Source organism: Trachypithecus francoisi, unplaced genomic scaffold (assembly GCF_009764315.1).
Source record: "Trachypithecus francoisi isolate TF-2019V2 unplaced genomic scaffold, Tfra_2.0 Lachesis_group5, whole genome shotgun sequence".
Taxonomy (NCBI): Eukaryota; Metazoa; Chordata; class Mammalia; order Primates; family Cercopithecidae; genus Trachypithecus; species Trachypithecus francoisi.
In genome coordinates this window covers 97,031,321-97,058,690 of record NW_022681470.1, presented here as the reverse complement: position 1 = coordinate 97,058,690, position 27,370 = coordinate 97,031,321, and the positions used below count along the sequence as shown (strand labels likewise).

The 27,370-nt window shown below is 44.5% G+C and overlaps 2 protein-coding genes across 5 annotated transcripts; one reads left to right on the top strand and one right to left on the bottom strand.

Annotated features, from left to right (window-relative positions):
- Nucleotides 1-1,586: 1,586 nt before the first annotated feature.
- On the top strand, nt 1,587-4,942 carry OAZ3 (ornithine decarboxylase antizyme 3). The gene is given in 6 exon segments (XM_033199147.1): nt 1,587-1,982; nt 2,257-2,317; nt 2,319-2,393; nt 3,132-3,307; nt 3,770-3,855; nt 4,687-4,942. Coding segments are annotated over 6 exon segments (564 nt in total). The 5' UTR covers nt 1,587-1,959; the 3' UTR covers nt 4,830-4,942.
- Nucleotides 4,943-7,502: 2,560 nt separating this feature from the next.
- On the bottom strand, nt 7,503-27,370 carry TDRKH (tudor and KH domain containing). Of its 4 annotated transcripts, none has more exons than XM_033199133.1 (14): nt 26,459-27,370; nt 18,278-18,426; nt 16,550-16,656; nt 14,312-14,501; nt 13,154-13,293; nt 12,736-13,057; nt 10,465-10,625; nt 10,118-10,290; nt 9,842-9,906; nt 9,413-9,564; nt 9,085-9,186; nt 8,730-8,826; nt 8,433-8,524; nt 7,503-8,246 (listed from the first exon to the last, which is right to left on the bottom strand). In XM_033199133.1, exons 2-13 carry the CDS (start codon nt 18,399-18,401, stop codon nt 8,472-8,474), a joined length of 1,686 nt encoding a protein of 561 aa, XP_033055024.1. In that variant the 5' UTR covers nt 18,402-18,426; nt 26,459-27,370; the 3' UTR covers nt 7,503-8,246; nt 8,433-8,471. The 4 variants fall into 4 exon arrangements, with proteins under 4 accessions (XP_033055024.1, XP_033055023.1, XP_033055022.1 ...); XM_033199132.1 differs by lacking the exon at nt 26,459-27,370 and adding an exon at nt 26,097-26,288; XM_033199131.1 differs by lacking the exon at nt 26,459-27,370 and adding an exon at nt 26,122-26,261.

Below are 27,370 nucleotides of genomic sequence, written 5' to 3'. Positions count from 1 at the left end.
ACAATTTTTGAGTTTGTGATGGTGTGAAGGTGATGTGCACTCAGTAGGACATCAATAAGTTACATGAAATATTCAACATTTTATTATAAAATAGGCTTTGTGTTAGATGATTTTACCCAACTGTCGGCTAAGTTGTCTGAGCATGTTTAAGGTAGGCTAGGCTAAGCTATGGTGTTTGGTAGGTGTATTATATGCATTTTCAACTTATACTTTCAACATACGATGGGTTTATCAGGACATAGCCCTATTGTAAGTCAAGGAGCACTTGCATTTCCAGAATCCAACCATTTGTCACCACCTCCAATGCTCTACCCTGGAATAAGACATGACTTTCTCCTGGATTACTGCAATAGTCCCCTAAAAGATATCCCTTAATTCTCTACAGTTTATAATTCTCTGTAGCTTATTTATAGCAGCCAGAATGATCTTTTTAAAGCATAAGTCAGATCATGTCATTCTTCCACCCAAAACTTTGTAAGGATTTTCTCCTTTACTCAAGGTAAAAGAAAAAGGCCATCAAATAGTCTACAAGGCCATACGTAATCTGACCCCATTAGCTCTGTAGTTTACACTGCTCCACCCACAGTGGCCTCCTTGTTTCCTGAAAACACCAGGCACATTTCCTGCTCAGAGCTTTTGCACTGGCTGCTTTTGCATTGGATGCTCTTATCCTCAGATGCTGGCTTGGTTAACAACCTCACATCCTCCACGTATTTAATTAAATGTCAGTTTTTTTCAATGAGAGATCACCCTATTTGTTACTGTAACCCTGACCCATCCCCCTGACTTTCCTTATCTTCCTTTATCTTGCTGTATTCCCACCACCCCATAGCAGTTACCTTCTAACATACTAAATAATTTACTATGTTTATTTTCTAGGTTTGTCCTCTCACTTTTAGAAGATATGCTCCATAGGGCAGGGATTTGTTTTGTTCATTGATGTATCTCAAGCACCTAGAATAGTGCCTGGCTCATAATAGACCCTCAATAAATATTTGTTGAATGGATAAATATGCAGAGGTCTCAAATTGGCAGCCCCAGAACCAAATTTTGCTTACAATGTATCAACTTTTTTTTAAGTAGTCGATATTTTTTAAAATTGGAGAAATTTACTACAAAACTGTCTTTCCAGTTTCTGTTCAAAAATCATATGATACAGCACCATCAAGTCTGCATTCTTGCATGGAAATGGATGGAACTGAGTTGTGTGGACTTCCTTTAGATAAGGTGTGAGCTTTCCTATTTTGCTACAGCCCTACCCTGCCACACCACTAATTTCCATAAGCCATCTAGGCCCCTGAAGGCATTTAGTTTGCAATTCCTACCCTACAAGGTAAGATTCAACAATGTGTAGCAACCCTGGGTTATTAAGGGTAGGGATAATAAAAACACTCAACTGGTATCAACTGGGAACCAACTAATCAGGTCACCACTGGATCAGAGCCTTGGAAGACTCCTGCAGTGTCAGATACCAACTCGTTATTTGCTGGATTTTAGGGGAAGGGGAGTGTCCCCAGAGGAGCAGGGTGGGTGGGCACAAGTGCTCAGGCAGGGCTTTTGGCCAGTCAGTACAGAAGTCTTCAAGTTCTATTTTTAAATCATTCATACAGCCATAACGTGTATACTAGTTGAATATGAGCCTTAGATAAGGGATTAGGGTAGGGGAGCAGCAGAGTGGAGTCCTGAGGTGACATAAGGGCTGACCCCTTGTCCATGTCATAGTGCCCAGCGGGTCACAATGACACTAGGTTGCCTAAACCTCTGCCACCCACTTGTGAACCTCACTTTGCCACAGGGAGGCACTGAACTGAAAAACTGCCTTGTAACAGGTGTCGCCCCTCTGTCTACTCCCTTTCTTATATCAAGAGGGGAAAAACACGTAACTACCTCTATCCAATCTGGTCACCATACGCCTATTACCTTTACTGTTACAAGTACCGGATCACCCTCCGGGAGAAGATGCTGCCTCGTTGTTATAAAAGGTATTTGTTTTCATCTCTATTTGTAGTTGTTTATATAAAACATAAGGAAAAAGTATAAGAATTTGAAAGAATTTCCCAAATAGCAAGAAATAACAACAGAATAGGGGGTGGAAAGCTGGCATGGAACTTTAGAATATTTCCATCTGGTTGACCCAGGAACATAGAAACAGGCTGGGTCAACAGAAAATACAGATCATGGTACTGTGTATCTAGAAGTTATGTCTTCCCATCTCAGATTCCAAGATAAACTAATTTGGGTCTCCTTCCCAACCAGCATCACTTATAAGGAAGAGGAGGACTTGACACTCCAGCCCCGTTCCTGCCTCCAGTGCTCCTGAGTCCCTAGTAGGCCTCCAGGTGGGCAAAAGCACCGAGCAGGGTAACCACGACCAGCTTAAAGAACTGTATTCGGTAAGTGAACTGTGAGCTGGTGCTGTGACAGGGCAGCCCTTTGCTTGCATACCTTGCAGAGGAGGGATATTGGCAAGTTGGAAGATCAATTATAGAGGTAGAGGGAACCCTGGAATGCATGTGTAAAAGCTACTTGTTATATAGACAAGGATTCTGGCCCACAGACTATAAAATCAAGGTCATACAGATGGTAGTGAAAATCAGGATGGGAAAAGAGGGAGTGGGGACAAAGGTAGAATGAACTTTATAGGACTTCTGGGACATAAAGCTGTTTAGATGCTACGCAGGATCTGGAATCCAGAACTTGCCCACATATCATATTGCAATAACAAGCCTGGTTGTAATCACGGCATTTTAAATAGAAGAATTTAGAGAAAACCCATATAATGAAAAAAGTGGAAATTATTAGTGAGAAAGGAAGCACATTATAAAGCTTTGTTTAAATCCTAACCTCTCTGATGTAAACATTTCTAAGTTCCTAAGTGGTTATTGTACTCCTGTGTTGAAGTCAGCAGGCAGTAATACTGCCTCAGTTGGATTGTTTGATATAAAGGAGAACTCCATAATAGGCATAGGCTATTAGTTCCTAGGACTAAAGGATATTATTGCATCTTTAAGATCTTGGCTCCGATTCTCCCAGGCGCCCCCCATCAACGCCCACCTTGCTTCAACGGACACACCCCAATCTGCCTGAGGTCTGATTTGAAGGCTAGAGGAGCATTTTTACTCCTTTTCCAGGCTGGGAACTTGACGGTGCTAGCTACTGACCCCCTGCTCCACCAGGACCCAGTACAGTTAGACTTTCACTTCCGCCTCACCTCCCAAACCTCCGCTCATTGGCACGGCCTTCTCTGTGACCGTCGACTCTTCCTGGATATCCCATATCGGGCCTTGGATCAAGGCAACCGGCAAAGGTGACTGAGCCTGGAAGGGAGAATGGGGAGGGAACAGGTAGGGGATTTCACCCTTCTATCATGTCATAGTACATAGGGCTAATTCTATAGCTAGATCTAAGCAATCCATTCACCTGGCATGCAGACAAGCCTGTGAGCTAAGCCAGGATCTGGGTTTCAAGGGATAAGAGTCCATAGGAAGCTGGACTCAGATCCACAAATAGTTGAATAACGGGAAGTACTTTCTAACTGTTCATCTCAGTAGTCGTTTCTCCCCAGGCCCCTTCTGTGGCTTACATCCAGTGGTGTGCAATCTCTTGGCTTCAGAGAAAAATCTACCAAAACTAGTTTAACAGCTTTCATTTCCTGGCTTGGGTGGGTGGAGGGTAGAAAACAACCAATAAGATTTTTTCTGCTCCAAGTAGGTGTCTTTCTGGATTCTGAGCTGGCCAAACATTTTAACTGTTTTTCTGTGGCTGCCAGTTTGACTGCAATGCTGGAGTACGTGGAAGAGAAGACAAATGTGGACTCCGTGTTTGTGAACTTCCAGAATGATCGGAACGACAGAGGTGGGGATCTGCTGTTCTTCCTTGCTCTTCGTGCTGAGGCAGCTGGATAACTCCTTTTCCTTTATAGGAGACCCTCTTCCCCCATCTTTAAAAATGCACCCTCAGGCATTTCAGGGATTCTTTTCTTCCCACCCACCACGAAGGAAGTTAAAGTGCCTAGCATTCTGTTCCATCAAGTTACAAGTGGACTCTGAGGAAGCCCCTGCAGGTGGTGTTATGGGCCAGACTGAAGGAGCACTGGCAAAATTACACAGAATCCATTCGAAGGATGTGGTCAGCAGGACAAAATGGATCTCAAATATATTGAGCACGTACAATGTGAAAGGGTCAGACATAAGGCCAAAGGAACGGGAACATATTTAACCAGATGCCTGGAGCACATGTTACAAAAACCACAGCCTCTTGCCTCACGGAGTTCAAACTCTGTTGGATATAAGACAAGGGATGGTGAATAACCATTCATAAGTGATAGCTACTATTTCAGAGCTTACTATGCCATCATTGTATTAGTATATAAGTAGACCTCACCAATCTCTAGTGTTAAGCACTTCATGAACATCTCATTTAATCTTAAATTCTGTGAGGAGGAAGGTTCTATGATTTATAAATGGAAAATTTAATAAATGGGAAACTGAAGTTCTGAAGGACTAACTCACAGAACAAGTGTTAAAGCCAACGTTAGAGCCTAGGTCTGTTTGACTAAAGCACATCCTATATGCCTGCACTACACTGCTTCCCAGGGCCACTCCCTAGTGGAAGAAATCAAATCTGGGGGGATACATGTATTGAGTTTTAAAGCGTGTTCTAATCATTTGTTCTATCCTTTCACAGGTGCCCTGCTGCGGGCCTTCAGCTACATGGGCTTTGAGGTGGTCAGACCAGGTCACCCTGCCCTCCCTCCTTGGGACAATGTCATCTTTATGGTATATCCTCTTGAAAGGGATGTTGGCCACCTGCCCAGTGAGCCTACTTGAATGTGCTTATTCCAATGCTTTGAGGGGCTGGAAGCCTTGACACCTGGGAATCAGGGGCCTGGGATGTAATTCAGGACACCTTCCATCCTAGGAATAAAGGGTAGTTGCAATCATCAAGTGTTCACTGTTTCTTGGGTGGGGGCGGGGGTGGGGGTCGGGGTGGGTAATAGGGTTGACTGGAGTGGGACATACACCTTACGGAGCTAAATTCACTAAAAAGGTCACAGGGACCTGAACTACAGAGGGAAAGTACCCAAAGATTTTTGGTTCCCTTTGCCTTCCTCCATGCCCCAAACCATTTCCTCATTTATTCTAACCATTTACTGAGCACTAATCAGTGAACTCCCTAGATCAGAAAGACGAAGCTTTGTTGGGCTGTTTTTATCCATATATTTCAGTTGAGGTGCTATAGATGTGGAGAAAACCGGAGAAGACACATAGATCTCTTGGCTTTGGTCCAAGTGGGGGATTCTCAACAGACAGAATAGGTAACATAGAAGAGGGCATTCCAGGGAGCAGGAAAAGTACTGGGTTATACTAACAGAATGACAACCCATCAGAATGGGCTGTAAAACAGGTAAGACTTAAAGGCATATTAAAGAAAAAGACTTTTATACATAGTAACAAACTGCAGGTAAGAATGAGACATTACTCATTTTCCAGGGTAGGAAGTCTTATGATTTATATCAGGGACCTCTATCTTAAGAGTAAAGGTTCCCTAAGGAACTCTGGTAGCACCAATTCCAGGGCTGAGCATGCTTCAGCGAGTTCATTGCAGCCAACATCTGAAACATCAAATAAATGGAAGTCCCTTAAAGATTCCTCCAAGACTACATGAACTACTCCCCAGAGCTGTTCCTTCACTAGAACCTTTCTGCTAATTGGTACTGAGATTTTTCTTTTTTTTGGAGACAGCATCTGGCTGTGTCACACAGGCTGGAGTGCAGTGGTGCAATCTTGGCTCACTCACTGCAACCTCTGCCCCCCGGGCTCAAGTGATCCTCCCACCTCAGCCTCTCAAGTAGCAGGGAGCACAGGCACACACCACCACACCTACTTTTTTGTATTTTTGGTAGAGATGGGGTTTCAGCATGGTGCCAGGCTGGTCTCGAACTCCTGAGCTCAAGCAATCTGCCCGCCTTGGCCTCCCAAAGCTTTGGAATTATAGGCGTGAGCCACCAGTGCCTGACTAATATTGAGATTTTTCTGAGAAAATAAATTTTGAGAATTGTGGTTGTGAGAAAATATAGTTGCCATGTAGTATATAGGTAGACCTCACTAATCTCTAAATTTAAAAGACCTGTGTGAGGCATCCTTATGTGTTAATTTTTGATTTTCTAGTTTATCTTGCTTTATCCTTAAAAAAAGTTCATTTCACTTGCCATTTTTCTACCATCCACATTACTTATACATTTATATTTACTTCCAAGCACCTCAAGTACTTCAGGGCTCTCAATGGAGCGTCACAGTACTGTCAGAAATGGAAAGATACTATAAGGAAACACGTTAAAATTTTGGAAAAAGTTTACAGTGGAGATTTACTCCTTAAAGATTCCTCCAAGACTAGGCAGAGCTTGCAGTGCGCTGAGATCCGGCCACTGCACTCCAGCCTGGGCGACAGAGTGAGACTCCCTCTCAAAAAAAAAAAAAAGAAAAGATTCCTGCAAGACTACATGAACTACTTACCAGAGCTGCTCCTAGAATTCAGGTTTCTAGAATTTTAATCTGGGCCTTTTCTTTTAAATAGTATAGGTGGGGTCTTATTCATATAGCTTAAACCTAAATTGGTCCTGGTTCTTAGTGAATTTTTTTTTGAGACAAGGTCTTGCTCTGTTGCCCAGGCTGGCAGTGTGGTGGCATGATCTGGGTTCACTGCAACCTCCACTTCCCAGGTTCAAGTGATTCTCGTGCCTCAGCCTCCTGAATAGCTGGGATTACAGGTGCCTGCCACCACACCCAGCTAATTTTTCTATTTTTTTTTTTTTTTTTTTTTGAGACGGAGTCTCGCTCTGTCGCACAGGCTAGAGTGCAGTGGTGTGATCTCGGCTCATTGCAAGCTCCGCCTCCCGGGTTCACGCCATTCTCCTGCCTCAGCCTCCCGAGTAGCTGGGACTACAGGCACCTGCCACCATGCCCAGCTAATTTTTTGTATTTTTAGTAGAAATGGGGTTTCACCGTTAGCCAGGATGGTCTCGATCTCCTGACCTCGTGATCTGCCCACCTCAGCCTCCCAAAGTGCTAGGATTACAGGCATGAGCCACCCTGCCCGGCTTTTTTTTTTTTTTTTTGAGACAGAGTGTCGCCCAGACTACAGTGCACTGGCGTGATCTCAGCTCACTGCAACCTCTGCCTCCCAGGTTCAAGTGATTCTCCTGCCTCAGCCTCCCAAGTAGCACACCACCACGCCCGGTTAATTTTTTGTATTTTTAGCAGAGACGAGGTTTCACCATGTTGGCCTCAAGTGATCTGCCTGCCTCAGCCTCCCAAAGTGCTGGGATTACAGGTGTGAGCTACCATGCCCAGCCAGTGAATGGTTATTTCTGAAGTGACTTTAGGAAAAGAATATGAATGTGTATATGGGAGGGACACTTGCCTTTCTGTGAGGCAGTTGGCAGTTTTCACCAGATTTAGGCTCACAGCCTGCTTCCACCTTGTGATTCAATCAGAATTTGGTTTTAGAAAATTGTCTTGAGAACTTTATTTGGCAAAAAAATCCTCTGAATGATTTAAACAGAACTGTATACTCTTCCTCTCTCTCCATGGGTGTATATGTGTATATACATATAGATATTATACTAGCAATTTAGAAAATTTCCTGAGCCTCCTGTCTCCTTTCTACTTGTATTTTAACTAAAGGTTACAGAGAAATAGCCAAAGCAGTTTCAAAAGCCTGTCTCCAATAACATATCAGCAATTGAGGCTAGGAGGCAGTGTTCTCTTCCCACTTCCTGAGGCTTTTAAATATAATTATGCTAATTTTTGCCTTTGCCTCCTGATAAACTGGAGTCTTTGAGTTCACCACTCAAAAGCTTTCCTTAACCAGAGTCACCTGATAAGGTGAGTCAGAAGTCTGCAGAATCATCACTTCCAATGACCAAAGCCTGACTGTTTCCCAGCCTCGAAAAGGATACAGCCTAGCAGTAATGTGTATCATGACTGGTAGAGGGACTGAGCCTGACGCTGAATGGCCTGGAAGTAACACAGCAGTATTCAAACACTGGAGGGTTGGGGAGGATCAGGAGGTGGAATGGGGGAGACACACTTGTGGTGTGGTAGTCCAATTTTTTGGTAGTCCAATGGGAGGAGAACATGAATTTGGTTCACAGCAAGCCAGACTGTATGTGTAATAAAGGAAGGACTGCATGGATCCTTTACCATACACTCCTCTTCTCCAGGCACCAGTTCCTATGCCAAATCCTGCCAAAGACAGAAATACACAAAAAGCTTGAAAGTGCTCAATCTGAGAGCAAGTTAAGCTGCAGGAAAGCAGCTGCAAAGAAGTATATTAAGACAGGGCACAGGGAAGAGGGAATCAAAGCAAGTGCCCCACTGTCACCCTCATTACTTTCCTGTTGCTACAGATAAGATGATAGCTGCACTCACATAGCAAAGCAGATGGCTGAGCAAGCTGAAGCCCAGACTTCAGAGTAAGTAGTCATCTTCAAGGTTATCATCACCAGACATGGAAGCAGCTTCTATTGAAGAGAAATGAGAAGGAGAAAGTTAGACACTGCCCTATTCTAGCAGGCACTGCCAGCGAGGCTCAAACGAAAAATAGACCTCTTGGTGCTCAATGACCTGACTAGGAACCAAGCCTTCAATTAACCTCCCTAGTCTGGAACGACTGAATGAGAAAAGTTAATCTCCAAAGATGCTCTAGGGAGGAAATACTGCTTGTACCTGATAAGCTGAGGCAGGACAGGGTATGTGTTATCTCTCCAGAGTTCTTTTTGGTCTCAGTGAGCAAGGTGCTGAGAGAGGCATCTGTTTCTGTGGCCTGAGTGGATGAAAACAGTAAAAAAGGAGGAACATGTTGGCTTTTAGGAAAAAAGAGGCCACCCTTTCATTCTTCTCATAGGACCTGGTTAAGGCAGTTGCATTTGGCTACCAAGAGGGACAAAATGCTCCTTTGGTCAACTACTGGAGGAGCTCAAAATTCTCAGGAAAGCTAACACAGTATCAGGACTATAAGTCCTTAGTGTCTATGTGCTAGATTTGCCTGGAAGCAGCACCCTATATAACTACAATGGCTCACCATGTCCTTCAACATGTCTGGGACAGCTCTCTTTTCTTCTGTGTCTTCAGGAAGCTCAATTGCGTATCCTTTGTGTACTAATTCTAACCCAATATCAAGTTTCTGAGAAGAAAAATGAAAAGGGAATGATGTTCTCTCAGTAAGCAAGGGAAAATTTGAGGAAACAAGGCAGAAGGACTGACACTTCAAAGACATTCCTTTGGTGAGATGGTGAGAAGGATCTTAAAAGTAAGAGTATTATCAGATAAGGGTTTCTGAGAAAGAAAAAGTAAATTAGGCCATAAATATACTGAAGATATGGTAAGCAGTGAGTGAATGCCAGTCTTACCTTCCCATTGCTAGTATCATATAAGTAGATCTTCGGCCAAGTTGAGATCCCAGTCTGGACATAGCTAGAGATTTTGGCCACCAGAGGCTTCCAGTCAGCACAATGAGTGAGTCTATCAAACTCATCCAAAGCTTCCTCTTCCCATTGGTCACCTGGCAAAAGATTGTAGGGGTTACTGCTGATAGGGGAGGGGATTATACCCTGGAAGGAAGCTGGAACTACCCTTTTCTACTCAGGAAGGCACCTGTGTCTTCTCTGGTCGGGTTGGGTCTGCCAGGCAAGTTTCTGGCTGCTGCTAGTGTTGGTGAGGAAAAGGCACCTGACGCCCCAGAATTCAAAAAGCCTGGGAATGTGAGAATTCCTTCCAATGAACTGTATGAAAGTTATTCTATTTGGAGGTAAGCTCAAAAGGTGGCATGACCAATTTACCTGAGGGAGCGATCCGTGCCAGACTACATTCTATTGCTTGAAATGGAAGGCTTAGGAAGTCACTCCTGAAGTAAATGAAACTAAAATTAGAATCCTGGGGCCAGAAACATCTTCTTATATTGCTGCTTTTAGAAAGAACCAATTAACATGAGATGATAACCATCTGCTCTCTGTAAACAGGTTCCCTTCCAAATCCCCCTGACAACTGCCAACAGCTCACCACCCTATGGCCAGAACTGAGTCAGTAGTTGGGATTGAGCTGACCTCAGCACTGACCTGAGAGCCCTGAGGTCCTTCAGTGGACAGTCTCCATTATCTCCAAAGTCAACAAAGTAGAGGTCCAAGTTCCCATTCTCCAAGGTGCCGAGGACCCTGGCTCGATACCAGGAACCATTTGTAGGTAAAGGTGCTGCTACAATGTCTCCTACATGCACAGTCAAGTCTTCAGGCTATATGTGGGGAGGAGGAGAAGAAAAGCAGAGTTACAAAGTGGTAGGCTCATAAACAGAATCACAGGTGGAAGAAAGAACAAGTAGATACTCCACAGGGAAAGGAAGAGAGTACAATGAAAAAGATCTGCCTTCTTTTCATTAAACCCCAGCCCTGTCCCTATGGCAACTCACCACACTATTCTCATAGTGCTGGGTCATCTCATTGACAAGCTTATCCAATTGCAGGCTGCGGGAGCCAATGATCTGGATCCAGAAGTGGTTAGGGTGTTCAGAAGCAGAGACGTAGACTTCTAGGTACTCATCAGCATGGAAACTAAAGTCAGGACTGGGGACTAAACACAGAGATAAGGATGGTGGCCACATTGGACCCATCTCTGGTTGGAATGAAGAGACTACATCAGGGCAGTGAGAGGTACAAATACCAATGGCTCTTACCACTTTAAAATGGCAGGAGAGGCAACTGGATGAATCAAACAAGAATATCCTAAAGAAAGATACAAAGCTATCCTTTGTACCTTTCCATGTAACTGAGTAATAACAGCTTACACTCTTTGTCATGTGCTACGTATTCAAATCAGTCACCAATTATAAAGAAGGTAAATCTCCATATGCTAGCTGAAGCACGGATCAGTAAAAAGATATGTGGACAGCAACCTTTACATGGACAGTGACGGATGTGGGCCTGTTCCAGATCCTGTTCTACCAATGACTGCTTATGTGACCCTGGACAAGTCTGTGAGCTTCTTGGGGACCCAGGTCCTCTTTGCCCACGCTAGCACCTATGTATAGAAGAGATAGCTCACAGCCTTTTCTTTTTCAATAGTGATGATTTTTTAAAACAATAATGGAACAGGCAATATAAAATCTGGCTGAGAATTTTACTTGTTGATAAAGTATGTCTAGGCTGGGTGTGGTGGCTCATGCCTGTAATCCCAGCACTTTGGGAGGTCAAGGAGGATGGATCATTTGAGGCCAGGAGTTTGAGACCATCCTGTCCAACATGGTGAAACCCCATCTCTACTGAAAAATACAAAAATCAGTCGGGTATGATGGTGTGCATCTGTGGTCTCATCTATTCAGGAGGCTGAGACATGAGAATCGCTTGAATCTGGGAAGCAGAGGTTGCAGTGAGCCAAGATCGTGCCACTGCACTCCAGCCTGGGAGACAGAGGAAGACTCTGTCTCAAAAAAAAAAAAAGTATGTCTAGAGAAACAATATCAGGTAAATCCAATTATTTGATGTATTACTCATTTGTTTCCTGTGTCAGCATTTCGCCATTTTCATCAGCTGTTTTATATTTAGAAAAATATTTATGTTTAGTATTAATTCAAGTAAAATATTATTACCAGAAACGTATATCTCTGATGATAGACATAAGTGTATTCATGAAACAAGACTTTTTATTGCTTCCTATTTTGGGTAATCTAAGCCAGTATTTCTTTGTAAAAAAATATTTAATTTTTTTTTTTTTTGAGACAGGGTCTCACTGTCACCCAGGCTGGAGTGCAACAGTGTAATCCCAGCTTACTGTAGCTTCGATCTCCTGGGCTCATGTGATTCTCCCATTTCAGCCTCTCAAGTAGTTGGGACCACCGGTTGCGCCACCACGCCCTAAGCCAGTATTTCTTTTTCTTTTTCTTTTTTTTTCTTTTTTTTTTTTAAGCAGAAAACCTAGGTTATTTGTTAAGCTGTTACAAAAACAAAACAATTACCATTTGAAGTACTTTTAGGACTTTATCCCAGACTCATTTGTTCTGCTACAGAAACTAACCTAAAAGGTTGGAAATTAAAGGATATAACCTAAGAGGTTATAACAGAGCAGACTGGTAAAACATGGCAAAAGGAGCTCTCTCTTTCCCACCCTGTCTACTTATACCTCCAAGCTCCTGTGCATTCTCACCACATAGGTCTGCTAGCTCATAAAAAATGCATACAGTGAAGGCAAGAATTATAGGCCTACTCAGAGGGTACCCAGACACAGAAAGTTTTGGGGCAAATAATAAACTACAAATATCCTCTTGGTTAATTCATCTTTGTTAATAAAGGTCACGTATCTATCTTTTGCTGGTGACAACTTAGTATAGTCTGTCTCAAGAAAGAAGTGGTTCAGGTTGGGTTTTGGAAAAGGAAGAAGACTTTCACCAACTTTGCTCCAGAGTGGAAGAGGCACCAAGTTCTCTCCTGCAATTAGGAGCAGAATCTTAAACCTGCATAAATCATTTTCAGTGATCAACATCTACATCCTCAAACTGTCCAGCAACTATTGGTGTGGATTCTACCTCCATCCCATCTTCATAACATCTTACTGAATCTTCTGTCCTGACCCCAGCCATATTATACTGGCTGGTCACAGACTGAGAAAGCATTCCTTCTAATCTCTCCAATGTCTAAGCCAGTATTTCTATGTTCTATGATTAATGGGCTCCCTCTTTGTTACATACTTTCAAACATGGACATCTCTGGGATGGCCTGGGCTCCAGACTTCTGAAAGCTGTCATCATTAGGTTTCTCCCAGGAACCTTCCTTTGGCACCACCACGGCCATGTCGCCTCCTCCTTTGGGTGGAGGAGTCACCAGGGGTGCAGCTGGCTCCATGCTAGAACTGGTGTTTTTCCATAAACCTGGCTCTCCAGCTCCACCTGGCTCTGTGATGTCTTCTCTTCTCACACTGATTGGTTGTTTGCGTGGGACTCTGGTTTCTGCAGAATGAGCAATTCTCTTTCGAAGTTCTTCATCTTCTGAAACTTTCTCCAGTATCAAATGCTGTGGAAAATAAGAGAAAGGCTGATACTCTGACCTGGGATAGAGTAAAAGGATCTTCTCATGCTCAGGTATAATTCAAGTCTCTTAGCTACTTGCCTTGGCTGCTGCCACTTCCTTCTGTGTTCCTGAGATTTTTATAAGTCTTGATAGTAGTAATGTCCCTTCTGATTCTTTGTCACAGGTAATTTTGGCTCCAGAGGCCTTACAGATAGAACGAATCGTCTCGCCGCCTCTCCCTACATTAAACAATACATAAAAACCTGCCCTTCCCTCCTGGCCAACCTTAGCTACTGGAGAAAGCACTGTTTTGCATATACTAGGAGAAGAGAATCAGTTCTCATTTCTTTTTTTTTTTTGAGACGGAGTCTGGCTCTGTCGCCTAGGCTGGAGTGCAGTGGCCGGATCTCAGCTCACTGCAAACTCCGCCTCCCAGGTTCATGCCATTCTCCTGCCTCAGCCTCCCGAGTAGCTGGGATTACAGGCGCCCGCCACCTGGCCCGGCTAGTTTTTTGTATTTTTAGTAGAGACGGGGTTTCACCGGGTTAGCCAGGATGGTCTCGATCTCCTGACCTCGTGATCCACCTGTCTCGGCCTCCCAAAGTGCTGGGATTACAGGCTTGAGCCACTGCGCCCGGCCTGAGAATCAGTTCTCATTTCTAAAGTGAACAAAATTCAAGATGTTGAATGGAAAACAGGAGCTACTGAAATCATTACTGTGAAAAGGAGAATACCATATTCTTTGTTTTTTCCATTTTATTTAAACTCTACACTTTGGCTAACTTCATGTCATTTTCATTTTGACCCCTCAGCATGGCCGTATCAGGTCGTAAGATATGCTACATGATGTGTCAGAACACTGGATCAAGGACAGGACATTTCTCTGCCTCTAACAGTAGCACTAAGCGATGCTCTAGGGGAAAGCATAAATGGTACTCTCCAGAGCACTATCTTAAAAGACTTGAGATAACATGAGCATCCAAGCTTCCCTTTAAAAATCAATTATAAGGTAAATATAATACATCTACTAGAACCCATAAAGAATCAATTTGTAAGGTTCAGATCACACAACTTTTTGAGGAAACAGGTTTGGTTTTACCACCAGTTCTGCAAACAGTAAACCTCTGGTCTCAATGTCCCTTTTTTCCCCCTCACATGGTAAAAGGGAACTAGGCCAGAAAAAACCCTTGGGAAGGTGTGAAAGAGAAGCAAAGGTAAAGAATAAAGGAAACAGTAGAGGAAGCCATCTAGTGGTACCTATGATTCTGCCCACAGATCTCTGGGGAACTGAAAGCTGCTCAGACACTGGGGTATTCTCTGTCAGGATCTGATGGATTGCTGCTTTGGCCTTGCACACCTGAACAGGAAAACCACTGATAAGCAGCACTCGCTCATCGCCTGCATCCTCTGTGTCCACATCAATCCGAGCACCTGTCTGTTTCCGCAGCTGCAAAGAAAAGGACATTTGGCAGTACATTCTGGAAGAGTTCCCTTTTGAGCCTAGCTACAGACACTCTAAAACAAACCCTGGAGGTAGATAGAGTTAGCCAAAGGCATCAGCTAATGCTATCTATACAACCAATCCTCAGTTACTTTATATACAACCTCAGTTGTTACTATCTATACAACCAGTCCTCACCTTATGGAAGGAGATTAGCAACAAATGTAACCCCAAATAGCAGTGAATTCAAACCCATTTATCTTTGTGTTTAGAATCCTTTCCCCTCACTAATTTTATTTGGATTAGAGAATCAAATATTTTGTTTTCTTGACATTTCAGCTGAACAATGGAAGATGGTAAGAAGAACCAGGTAGTCATTCAATATTTACTGTCAATTAATGAGAGTTCATTAATTCCACAGTAGAAAAGGATAATTTGGCCAGGCACAGTGGCTCACGCCTGTAATCCCAGCACTTTGGGAGGCCAAGGCGGGTGGATCATTAGGTCAGGAGATAGAGACCATCCTGGCTAATATGGTGAAACCCCATCTCTACTAACAATACAAAAAATCAGCGGGGCGTGGTGATGGGCACCTGTAATCCCAACTACTCCGGAGGCTGAGGCAGGAGAATGGCATGAACCCGGGAAGCGGAGCTTGCAGTGAGCTGAGATAGCGCCACTGCACTCCAGCCTGGGCGACAGAGCAAGACTCTGTCTAAAAAAGAAGAAGAAAAGAAGAAGGAGAGACGGGCGAATCACGAGGTCAGGAGATCGAGACCATCCTGGCTAACATGGTGAAACCCCGTCTCTACTAAAAAAATACAAAAAAACCAGCCGGGTGAGGTGGCGGGTGCCTGTAATCCCAGCTACTCGGGAGGCTGAGGCAGGAGAATGGCGGGAACCCGGGAGGCGGAGCTTGCAGTGAGCTGAGATCCGGCCAGTGCACTTCAGCCTGGGCCACAGAGCGAGATTCCGTCTCAAAAAAAAAAGAAAGAAAGAAAAGAAACATTTTAGGCTGGGCGCAGTGGCTCAAGCCTGTAATCCCAGCACTTTGGGAGGCCGAGACGGGCGGATCATGAGGTCAGGAGATCGAGACCATCCTGGCTAACCCGGTGAAACCCCGTCTCTACTAAAAAATACAAAAAACTAGCCGGGTGAAGTGGCAGGCCCCTGTAGTCCCAACTACTCGGGAGGCTGAGGCAGGAGAATGGCGTAAACCCGGGAGGTGGAGCTTGCAGTGAGCTGAGATCGAGCCACTGCACTCCAGCCTGGGTGACAGAGCGAGACTCCCTCTCCAAAACAAAAAAGAAAAGAAGAAGGAGAAGGAGGAGAAGGAGGAGGAGGAGGAGGAAGAAGAAGAACGAAGAAGAAGAAGGAGAAGGAGGAGAAGAAGAAGAAGAGGAAGAAAGAAAAAGAAAGAAGAAAGAAGAAGAAGAAGAAAAGGATAATTCAAGCTATAACATGCTGACAATCACCCAGTCAAAAACCCATATTTCAAACTAAGTCATCCTTTCTCTACGGAGAAGTACTCTTCTCCAGAAGGGAAGTCTAAAAAGTTTAGTTAGCTAAAAAGTTCCTCTATTTGTTCTTTTAAAAATATACATAGTGGGCTGGGCGCGGTGGCTCAAGCCTATAATCCCAGCACTTTGGGAGGCCGAGACGGGCGGATCACGAGGTCAGTAGATCGAGACCATCCTAGCTAACCCGGTGAAACCCGGTCTCTACTAAAAAATACAAAAAACTAGCCGGGCGAGGTGGCCGGCGCCTGTAGTCCCAGCTACTCGGGAGGCTGAGGCAGGAGAATGGCATAAACCCAGGAGGCGGAGCTTGCAGTGAGCTGAGATCCGGCCACTGCACTCCAGCCTGGGCGACAGAGCGAGACTCCGTCTCAAAAAAAAAAAAAATATATATATATATATATATTCACACATACACACACACACACACACGCAGAGTATGGGAATGTTTTGTGATATGGGGTCAGTGGAAGGAAACAAGAAATCAATAAACAGAATCAATCCTTGGGAAAGCAGACTGCCTGCTCAGACACTTACCTGTTTAATATTGGCTCCTTGCCGGCCAATGATGAGCTTCACAGCCTCCTGGGGAACCCGCATCTCTATCTCAATGTCATCTTCCCCAACAAATGTCAGCCGCTCTTCTGCACAGATCATTGTTCATCAGATCAGACTTAGGTAACACCCAAAGCTATTATAACTACCAGTCCTCCCCAGAATCTGGCTGTCAAAGAGACACTGATCCAAGAGATAAAGTGAGGATCTCAACCATAGTAACAAGGAAAAGTGGCATCTGAATGGGAATTAGAAGGTCCCAAAAGATCAGAGATGGGCATTTTCTCTGGGACACTGTTTCAGATGCTAAAATGGGAAAAACAGACTCTGCAATAAAGAGGTGCTGGGGTTTGGGCAAATTACTTCTCCCAAGACATGACTACAGGAGAAGAATGAAGGCCAAAGGTTGCCTGAGAGGTCCATTAGGCTCAGAACTTCTCCTGACTCATATGTACATAAGTCATTTCTCTAGGTCCTATTAGATCCAGCCTTTGAGGTAAGTGCCTTCTACTAACAACTAGAGAAAAGGAATATAGAAAAAAGATGAGTATAGAAATTTAAAAAGAACTCTTTGCTATGCTGATGTTGCTGAAGAAAACACATCAATGGAGTTATGAGTTCATTTCATAGACTGGCTTACTTTGCTATGTAACAACATAGCAAAGACTAGGCCAGGTGTGGTGGCTCACGCCTATAATCTCAGCACTTTGGGAGGCCAAGGCAGGTGGATCACTTGAGGTCAGCCACACTGGTGGTGAAACCCCATCTCTACTAAAAATACAAAAATTAGCCAGGAGTGGTGGTGCACACCTGTAATCCCAGCTACTAGGGTGATTGAGGCAGAAGAATTGCTTGAACCCAGGAGGCAGAGCTTGCAGTGAGCCGAGATTGCTCCACTGCACTCCAGGGTGGGCGACAGAGTGAGACTCCATCTCAAAGCAAAAAAAAAAAAAAAAGACTAAATAATTTTAGTCAAAGATTCCTCAGAGAAAGCCAATCACAATACCTGAGTCAGGCATGGAGGCACATGCCTGTAATCCTAGCACTTTGGGAGGCCGAGGTGGGCAGGTTGCTTGAGCTCAGGAGTTCAAGACCAGCCTGGGCAACACAGCAAAACCCCATCTCTACAAAAAATACAGGTGTGTGGTACATGCCTGTGGTCCCAGCTACTTGGAGGCTGAGGTGGGAGGACTGCTTGAGCCCAGGAGGTCGACACTGCAGTGAGCCAAGATTGTGCCATTGTACTCCAGGCTAGGTGACAGAGTGAGACCCTGTCTCAAGAAAACCCCCGGGCGCAGTGGCTCAAGCCTGTAATCCCAGCACTTTGGGAGGCCGAGACGGGCAGATCACGAGGTCAGGAGATCGAGACCATCCTGGCTAACCCGGTGAAACCCCGTCTCTACTAAAAATACAAAAAACTAGCCGGGCCAGGTGGCGGGCGCCTGTAGTCCCAGCTACTTGGGAGGCTGAGGCAGGAAAATGGCGTGAACCCGGGAGGCGGAGCTTGCAGTGAGCTGAGATCCGGCCACTGCACTCCAGCCCGGGCGACAGAGCAAGACTCCGTCTCAAAAAAAGAAAACAAAAAAAAAAAAAACAAAAAACCCCACAAAAAACGCACACAATACCTGGCAAGGAAAGAGTTTTTTTCAATTTAACAAGGCAGAAGCATGTCTGAACATTTTCACATGCACAGTCACAGGGTTCACATACCTCTGCTTTCCCTATACCTGCGGTATAGGATATAGGCAATTGTTGCACTGGCTGGGATCCCGAGGCCCAGGGCTATTTTCTGAATGGTGGACAGGCTTGTCCAAGAAGTTCGTTCAGTGGACATTTTCTGCTGTACTCTGACTTACATCCTGAAACAAGCAAAGCAGGGAAAAGAGGGAGCTTTCATCCAATACTTGTATGAATAGCAGAGAGGCATGGGAGCACATTATTATTGAAAAGACTAGTACTGCCTACCTTCCAATTTCAAGAGCTTCAGCAATTTCAAAATTTATTTCATATAAAAAGGGCTCAGGGTATTTTTTTAAAGTTAGCTAAGGTACACATAGAATTAAATAGAAGCATACTTCACTTTCCCCACCCTGATCAGTTTTAAAAGACAAACCAAAAATAAATAAATAAATAAAATAAATGAATCAAATATTTAAAATATATATACTTAGATTTCATATTAAATTATTTAAAATTACTTATCTAAGTCCTTTTATGCCTCCAGGGGTTTCCAGAAGCTGCTGCCTCTGCAAGTAATGCCATTCCAGGCTTAGTGAAGGCCTTACTATTATCTTTGTTGGAAGTACAGTCTTCATTTACTGTCTCTACTTTTGGTTTCTATTTATTTACTCCTTAATGAACAGTGAAATGGGGTTCTTCCCTACTCCATCACCAAAACTGTAATTTCCCAGATAATCAACCCAGAGGGCATGCATGGAGCCTTATCTCATCCATCTCTCTGCGGTAGCAAGAAGGTGGCCACTCCCTCCACAAAACTCTTTCCTTGGTTTCTGTGCCCTCTTTCTGTTGGTTTCCTCTTATTTCCCTGGAGGGTCCTTCCAAGTTTGGGCTTCTCATCCTGTGCCATCAATTGTTAATGCCACTCTGCTCTCTTTAGACCATTTCATCCACATATGTGGGTTCAATTACTACCTACATGTTAATGACATCAACAATGCTGCATCTGGTCTGATTCAGAAGCCCAAATCTTATTTAGACCACAGTAATGGCCTTCTTACAGGCTTTCATGCTGAATTTCTCTGACACTGTATCTTCATTTTGCTGCCAAGCAAACTTTAATGTGTTCCTCATTATATTTCCTTATTCCACATAGTTTCTCAGCATCCCTCTCCACTCAAACCTCTCATGCTGCCTCCTCCAACCTTTCTCAACTGAGGTCCTTGCTTTCTATTTCACTGAGAAAGTAGAGCATTCAGAGAAAATATCTACAAGCTTCTACACATTTTCCCACCTACCTCCACCTGTGCCTAAATGCTTGCTGTTCTCTCCTGTGACCACAGATGAACTGTCTCTGCTCCTAGCACTGAAGTCTTTCATAAAAGCACTGCTCCACAAGTTCTCCTTGCTTCTCCTGCATTATTAACATTTTCTTTCCTTTCTACTAGACAGTCCCATCAGCAGACAAACATTCTCCGTTCTTAAAGAAAACCCTTCCTGGATTTCACTTCAACTACTTCCCATTTCTTTTCTTCCTTTTAAAGGAAAACTTGAGTGTCAATATATCTGTCCTCAAGTTCTTTTCTTTTTTTTTTTTTTGAGACGGAGTCTCGCTCTGTCACCCAAGCTGGAGTGCACTGGCCAAATCTCAGCTCACTGCAAGCTCCGCCTCCCGGGTTCACGCCATTCTCCTGCCTCAGCCTCCTGAGTAGCTGGGACTACAGGCGCCCGCCACCTCGCCCGGCTAGTTTTTTGTATTTTTTAGTAGAGACGGGGTTTCACCGTGTTAGCCAGGATGGTCTCGATCTCCTGACCTTGTGATCCGCCCACCTCGGCCTCCCAAAGTGCTGGGATTACAGGCTTGAGCCACCGCGCCCGGCCAAAGTTCTTTTCTTAAATCCACTCTAACTGCTCACATCAGGGTCACCAATGATTTCACACTGCTCAATTCAAAGACTGATTCTCAGTTCTCATCTCACCAGATGTCCCCACAGTATTTGGCACAGCTGGTGATTCCCTCTTCCCTGAAACACTTTCTCCATAGCACCCCCTCCTGGTTTTCCTCTTTCCTTTCTGGCTATTCCATCCGTCTCCCAGGTGCTGGTTTCTTTGCATTTTTCTATCCTCTAAACACTGGAGTGCCTCAGGGATCTGTCCTTTGCCCTCTTCTCTGTTCTACCTCACTTCCTTGGTGATCTCAAGTCTCATTCACAGACTGGCTTTAACTCCTATCTATATGCTGATAACTTCCAAATTAATAGATCCATGTAGGACCTTTCTCAACTGCCTACATGGATCTCCATTTGATGTCTAATATACATCTCAAACTTAACACTGAGCTCCCGATTTACCCCCTTGCCATAATCTTTGCCATCTCAGCAAATGGCCATTCCTTTTTTTTTTTTTGAGACAGGGTCTTTCTCTGTTGCCAGGCTGGAGTGCAGTGGTGCAACTATGGCTCACTGCAGCCACAACCTCTGGGCTCAAGTAATCCTCCCACCTCTCAGCCTCCCAGTAGCTATGACTACAGGTGCATGCCACCATGCCTGGCTAATTTTTGTATTTTTTGTAGAGAGAGAGTTTCACCATGTTGCCCAGGCTGGTCTTGAACTCCTGGGCTCAAGTGATCCACCAACCTCAGCCTTCCAAAGTGCTGAGATTACAGGGGTGAACTACTGTGCTCCGCCTTGACTGCATTCTCTTACTTCCTTAGTCATCCTCTCTCTCACATTGCACACTTAGCCTGTCAACAAATCTTATTTGCTCTACCTTCAAATTATCCAGAATCTGACCACTTTTTCTCTTTGCAGTTCTATGACCCTGCTCTAAAACACCATCTTTTCCCTAGATTACTGCATTGCCTAATGACGCTCCTGCATTTGCCATTGTCCATTCAGTTTATTCTCAGCACAAGAGCTGGAGTAAGTACTATGTGCTAGATGCTATTGTGGCACTAAAGACACACAAATGAAAAGATAAATGTGTTGAGTAGCTACTATGCCAGGCACATTACATAATTTTATGTAATAGTCATATAACCCTGTAAAGTAGGAAATATTAATCCTATAGAAGAGTACACATGCTTGAAGAGGTTATCTAATCTCTAACCCAGAGTCTGGGTTATTATTTGCATGTAAAAAACCTTGTAAAGTGATTTTAGAAATCCTTTCCCACCCTTCTTTTTACCTAAACTCTCGGGTAACAGCACCTGTATTTTTATTCTTTATTTTGATCAACATATCCAATTCAAAATTAGTACTGATAGAAAGTACTGTAGGTGGTTAAAAAAACACTGAAGACTAAAAAAACTAAAGATAGGTAATAAAAAACTGAAAACTAAATATCTGTATTTCTAGGTATTACAATCAAGTAGAATAAAGCAAGCTGGCTTTAAATGAGATTTGCTTAAAAATGAGTAAATGTAACTTTGCTATAATTTGCCTCCAGGTACAAAAATTCAACCCAAATAATTATAATAAACAAAAATTTCACCTTGGGGGGAAAAACTGGCTTTATCCTGGTAAGGCTAAAAACATACTCACTAATACAAAACCTACTGTGGAACAAAACTTAGGCTTTCAGGGAAAGCACAGCCAATCAGGAAGAGTGAAGAGAGAAAGGAGAACATCTAGCACTGAAATCTCACTGAGGAGCAGATAGAGTCAGGTAAGGGAGGCTGGAGGTAGGTTTCTTACAACAGTCATCCTCTCTTATCCTTGAGAAATATGTTCCAAGAACCCCAGTGGATGCCTTGGAGTACTGAAAACTATAGGTTTTTTCAATCTGATAACCAAGATGGCTACTAAGTGACTAAGAGGCGGGCAGCATATACAGCATGGATATGCTGGACAAAGGCAGGATTCTCATCTGGATCAGGATGGAGATTTCACCATGCTAGTCAGAATGGTGCACAATTTAAAACTTAAGAATTGTTTATTTATGGAACTTCCCATTTAATCTTTTTGGACCAGTATTGACTATGGGTAAGTGAAAGCAAAACCATGGAAAAGGGGAGACTACTACACTGTCATACAGATGACCAGAATTTGCATCTGGCCTCAGAGTTTCACTGATCAATAGAACTGAATAAAGTTCTTCAGAGAACTACCAGAAGTTTGCCAAATCTATTTTTTCTATATTCTGGTTTTAAACAAATTTAATCCACCTTCTTGCCCGAACTCGCGGCCTGAGCAAAAATAAAACCGCCTTTTACTACTGGGGTGGGGGATGGGTACCTCTTTTCAAGTGCGATGCCTATTTTGGGTCATTACTCGGTAAATTCAGTGTATCATTTTTAGAGACTATCAATCTGAGGGAATACTGTTCTCTCCTGACCTTTCTAGAATGTAGGACAGAAAGGGTTGAGTTTAATGTAGGCTGTTTGCTTTCATTTATGAGGTTCTTTCTCCAACTCATTGGATAAACATTAGCTTCTCTTTTTTTCAATAGGCTGCAAATAAAACCCTTCACCACCCTGAAGATGTGGATGGTATTATATAAGCACCTTTGTATATACCAAAGGAGACAAGTTGTTTCATAAAGGAGATTTTTGGCTTAAATAAATCTTGAATACATACTTCCCAAACTGCTACTTTCCTATATTGAGATGGTTTATTCTTGGTGTCTGGAAAGGATTTGACTTCTTTTGTCCCCTGATCACTTTAGATATTGTCTTTCTTTTTTTTTTGAGACAGAGTCTCGCTCTGTTGCCCAGGCTGGAGTGCAGTGGCACGATTTCAGCTCACTGCAACCTCCACCTCCTGGGTTCAAGCGATTCTTCTGCTTCAGCCTCACGAGTAGCTGGGACTACAGGCACCCGCGACCACGCCTGCCTAATTTTTGTATTTTTAGTAGAAACAGGGTTTCACCATACTGGCCAGGATGGTCTCAAACTGCTGACTTCGTGATCCCCCCGCCTCGGTCTCCCAAAGTGCTGGGATTACAAGGCGTGAGCCACCGTGCCAGGCTTAGATATTTTCTTATATGACCACTCAGGTTCCTAGCTTGTCTCCATTATTAATGCGTCTTGGTTAAATAGTGCTAGCTCTTTCTTATGTGCTGAGCATGTTGGGGACAGAAGGAGGAAGAAGAATTTCTACTTGGAAACCTTCATAGTCTAGGAAACAAACACCAAAACAGGCTGGGTACAGTGGCTCTTGCCTGTTAATCCCAGCACTTTGAGAGGCTGAGGTGGGAGGACTGCTTGAGATCGAGTATTCAAGACTAGCCTGGGCAACACAGCGAGACTCTGTTTCTACGAAAAAACAACAACAAAAAAAATTGATTAAGAGAGGCCCAAAGGACTAGCTGGGCGTGGTGATGCACACCTGTAGTCCCAGCTACTCAGGAGGCCAAGGTGGGAGGATGGCTTGAGCCCGGGAGGTGGACGCTGCAGTAAACTGATCACACCACTGCACTCCACCCTGGGCAACAGAGTGAGAATTTGTCTCAAGGGGTTAAAAAAAAAAAAGTATAGGGCAAGATGTGTGTATATTATATACAAATACTATGCATCTGATACAAGGGACATGAGAATCTATGGATTTGGGTTCTGCGGGGTTCCTGGAACCAATCCCCTGCAGATAATGAAGGGAGGGACGACTGTATAAATTCTTGGTCAATGTGACAGCTGATTAGAGCTAGAACCTTAAGGTTTATTTCTTAGATGGTGCATAGCTGAAAATCATCTCATTAAAATACAACTCACTTTCCTTCTGCAAACCAATACTACATGAATGAACTGCAGTAAATGGACATTTATTCAAGCCAGTAAGTATCGAGTTCTGATGTGTGCTTGGCACTGGGGACACAACAGTCAAGATAGACTTGGCAGCTGCCTTCATGGAGTTTCTTGTCTGGCATGGAAGATCCTGACGGGCAGGAGTCTTTAGGTCTTAAAGGCTTTGGGAAACTGAAATCTAGCCCTGTGAACAAGAATAAACTTGATCTGTATTTTCATGCTGTCTGCTTTTAAAAACACCTTTCTGGCCATAATTCATGCTTATGGGGCAGAGAAATCAAAAGATTTTATAACTAGAAGGGACTACAGAACTTATTTGATTCCATTAATAATGTTCAATTTGGGAAACGGCGGCTCAGGGATAGAAAAGGATTGATCTAAGGTCACACAGCTAATTAGTCATTTCTACACAATACAGTGTGCAAGGGAAATAAGTCTGTTTTGATGGCCAGTCATAATCACACCTCTTTACAGAGGCCCAAAGGACTAGCAGAACTTTTGTTTTCCAGTTCTGACACTATCAAGATCAAGTGCCGAGAGGCCTCTGCAGCCAACGCCCCTCAATCTCGATCCCCTACACTGGGTTGAGTTACATTGCTATGCGCTTCCACAGGATCCCCAATATGCCTGCATTCACACATGCCATGCTTTCATTCTTAACATCTGTGTCCGTGGTGAGGAGAATGAATTGAAGGCAGCAACGGTAGCTTCAGGAGACCAATCAGGGACTAGTCCAGGTGTCAATGATGGAGATGGAAGGCAAACGAATTGGAGAGTTTGTTGTTGTTTGGATAGAGACAGAGCCTTGGTCTGTCACCCAGGTTGGAATGCAGTGAATGATCATAGCTCACTGCAGCCTTGAACTCCCACAATCATCGGGCGTAGCTGAGATTATAGACGTGGCTTTTTTTGGCCGACTTCTATTTGAAGCAAAAGGTAAATTTCACTAACCCGTCTTCAGACATTGCAAATGAATTTGTGCTAGTTATCAGCTGATGTCTCAAAAATGAGAATTTACTTGATCTGTCACTATGGTTTTGTTCACAATTTTCATATCCTTTCAGTTGTAGGTTTCTCTTAAAGAGAAATGGAAAATAATATAATGTAAACGGGGATAACTGCGTAGTACTGACTGCTAGCTTGTGTTTGATTTTATTACTTAAAAATTGAATGGGAAGGAGGAAGAGACTAGAATTTAAGACTACAGTTCCTAGGGGAAGCTAAGAAGAGAAGGAGATGAGGATCATTGCTGAGTGAGGAATGTGGTTAGAAAACAGTTTTCAGTAAAAGCTATCTTTGAAATTTCCTGACATTTGTATTGAACAATTGCCAACAACTATCTGATATGCATTGCTAAGGCTTACTTTATCATTTAAAATGACAGGAGTCAAATAGGATGTGATCAGGAGTCAAATCACATTGTTAGCTTCATGAAAGCATAGATAACTCATTCCAGAATCTCCTCATAACCAGAACCTGCCAAGGACCTACAACATGGTGACACGCTTGAATCGAAGCAGCTCAATGTTCTCATCCTTGGTACGTTTTATTTTAAATTCAGGAGAAAAAAAAAAGCGTCAACCCCTTTCTCTCAAAACAAGGAAAGGGTCTAAAAGTCAGTCTTTCTAATGGGGATCTCCAGCCAATCCCCACGATGATACCTGCATTAAAGAATAAGGAGGGATACTGGAAAAACAAAAACCCCAAAGTATTATTCTGACGACTGTAAACAGCCATCCTATTAGCGATAACTAAAGAAAAAGCTGGGGAAAGTTAAAGGCAAAGTGATACATGGATGGCAGCTCTCCGTCTCAAAAAGGCCCAGTGGACAAGTGCGAACTGACTCAGGGCAAACACAAACGCTCCTGCACCGGGTCCGTTGTGGCGTAAGCGTGTGACCGGAGCATTTTCCTCAGATATAGTTACGAGTTCCCAGTGGGTCAAGTTGCCCCCGAGCGGCGTCTCACAGCCCAGGGCTCTGACTCCCGCCCCTGCGCCCCACATCCTTCCCTCGCCCCGGAGCACGCCATATCTCTCCCTTCCCTCGATCCCGCATTTCCATCTCCTAGTGGCCAGGGCTGCCCATGACCCAGTCTTTCCCACTCCCCAAACCTTCGCTCGCCATCCCCGCCTTTACCGCTGCTCCAGTCAGCCGTCGAGCGCGCCGCCTCGCGCCTCACCCCAGCTGCAGCCACAGCCGCCGCCGCCTCCCACTCACACGGCGACTGGGAGCCCCGCCTGCGGCGCTTCAGCCGCCACTTCCCCGCCCCCGCAGCCCGCTAGCACCAGTCAACACCCTACTCGCAGTCCGACCAATCGCCTTCTCCCGTAACAACCAATCCTTCCGCGGGCTGCCCCTGAGCGACGTGGCTGCTGCTAGCCACTGCCCAATTACCCGGATGGAATCCAAAGCTGGCCCACCCTGTCAGCCAATAAGCTCCAGGAAAAGCAGATGTTGTTAATTGAGACCGCACCTGCTGAGAATTAAACAGCCAATTACAAGCTTCCCGGCGACCTCGCAGACCACCTCTAGGCCAATTACCGAAGAGTTTTCTATCTTCTAACCCTTGGGGGAAAATCGGGGCTCATGCTGCTGGGACCCAGGCGTGAGAGTATTGAATCATGCGTGTCACCGTTCGCACAAAATTGGTGTCTTTGTACAAAGACAGTGCCACAACACAACTCAGTGACCATCGGGAGAGCAGCCTCATGATGGGCGATGCTCCATTAGTTGTTTCTCTTGCGATCTTTTGTGTAGATCAGTCTGGCTCCGCATACGGCGACGAGTACTCAAGAGACACAGAAAACGTTTTCTTTTTGGAAAACATGAAATAAGCTTTGTAGATGGAGAGGAGGTGAAGGGACAAGCGGTGCGCCGCAGAGAGCGAGGACCCACTCTTCTATTCCTCTGCGGAGGCACGGACACAAGGTGTGGCCCGAAACAGCGGCAGGAGAGTGAGACCCGAGCTCCGACCGCAGTGGTAAGGGGGCAGTGGGCCGTAGGGGCGCCAGGGGCCCACCCTTCCCTGGGGATTCGAGGAAACGAGTCGAGGCGACAGCGTGAAGGCCTACGCCGCGGGGTGGCGGGGGGCGTTTCTGTTGGGGCGAGGAAGGGAGCGGGTCTCTGCAGGCGGAAGTTTGCTTTGGAAGATTTTATTCCAGACGCTGTCCTGGTCCCTGGACCGTTAGGAACGGTTGGGTCCTGCTACCGCCTCCGCGCGGCGGGGAGCCTCGCGAGCCCAACCCTGCGCCCTACGCTGTCCACCCTGTCCCCGCCCCGCGCTAGGGGCTCACCCTGGGGACAGGTGTCGGGCGCTCCTGGTCATTGGGGGATCTTCCGCACTAGCTTCCATCACAATACCTGGCAGGTGATGAGCAATTAACGT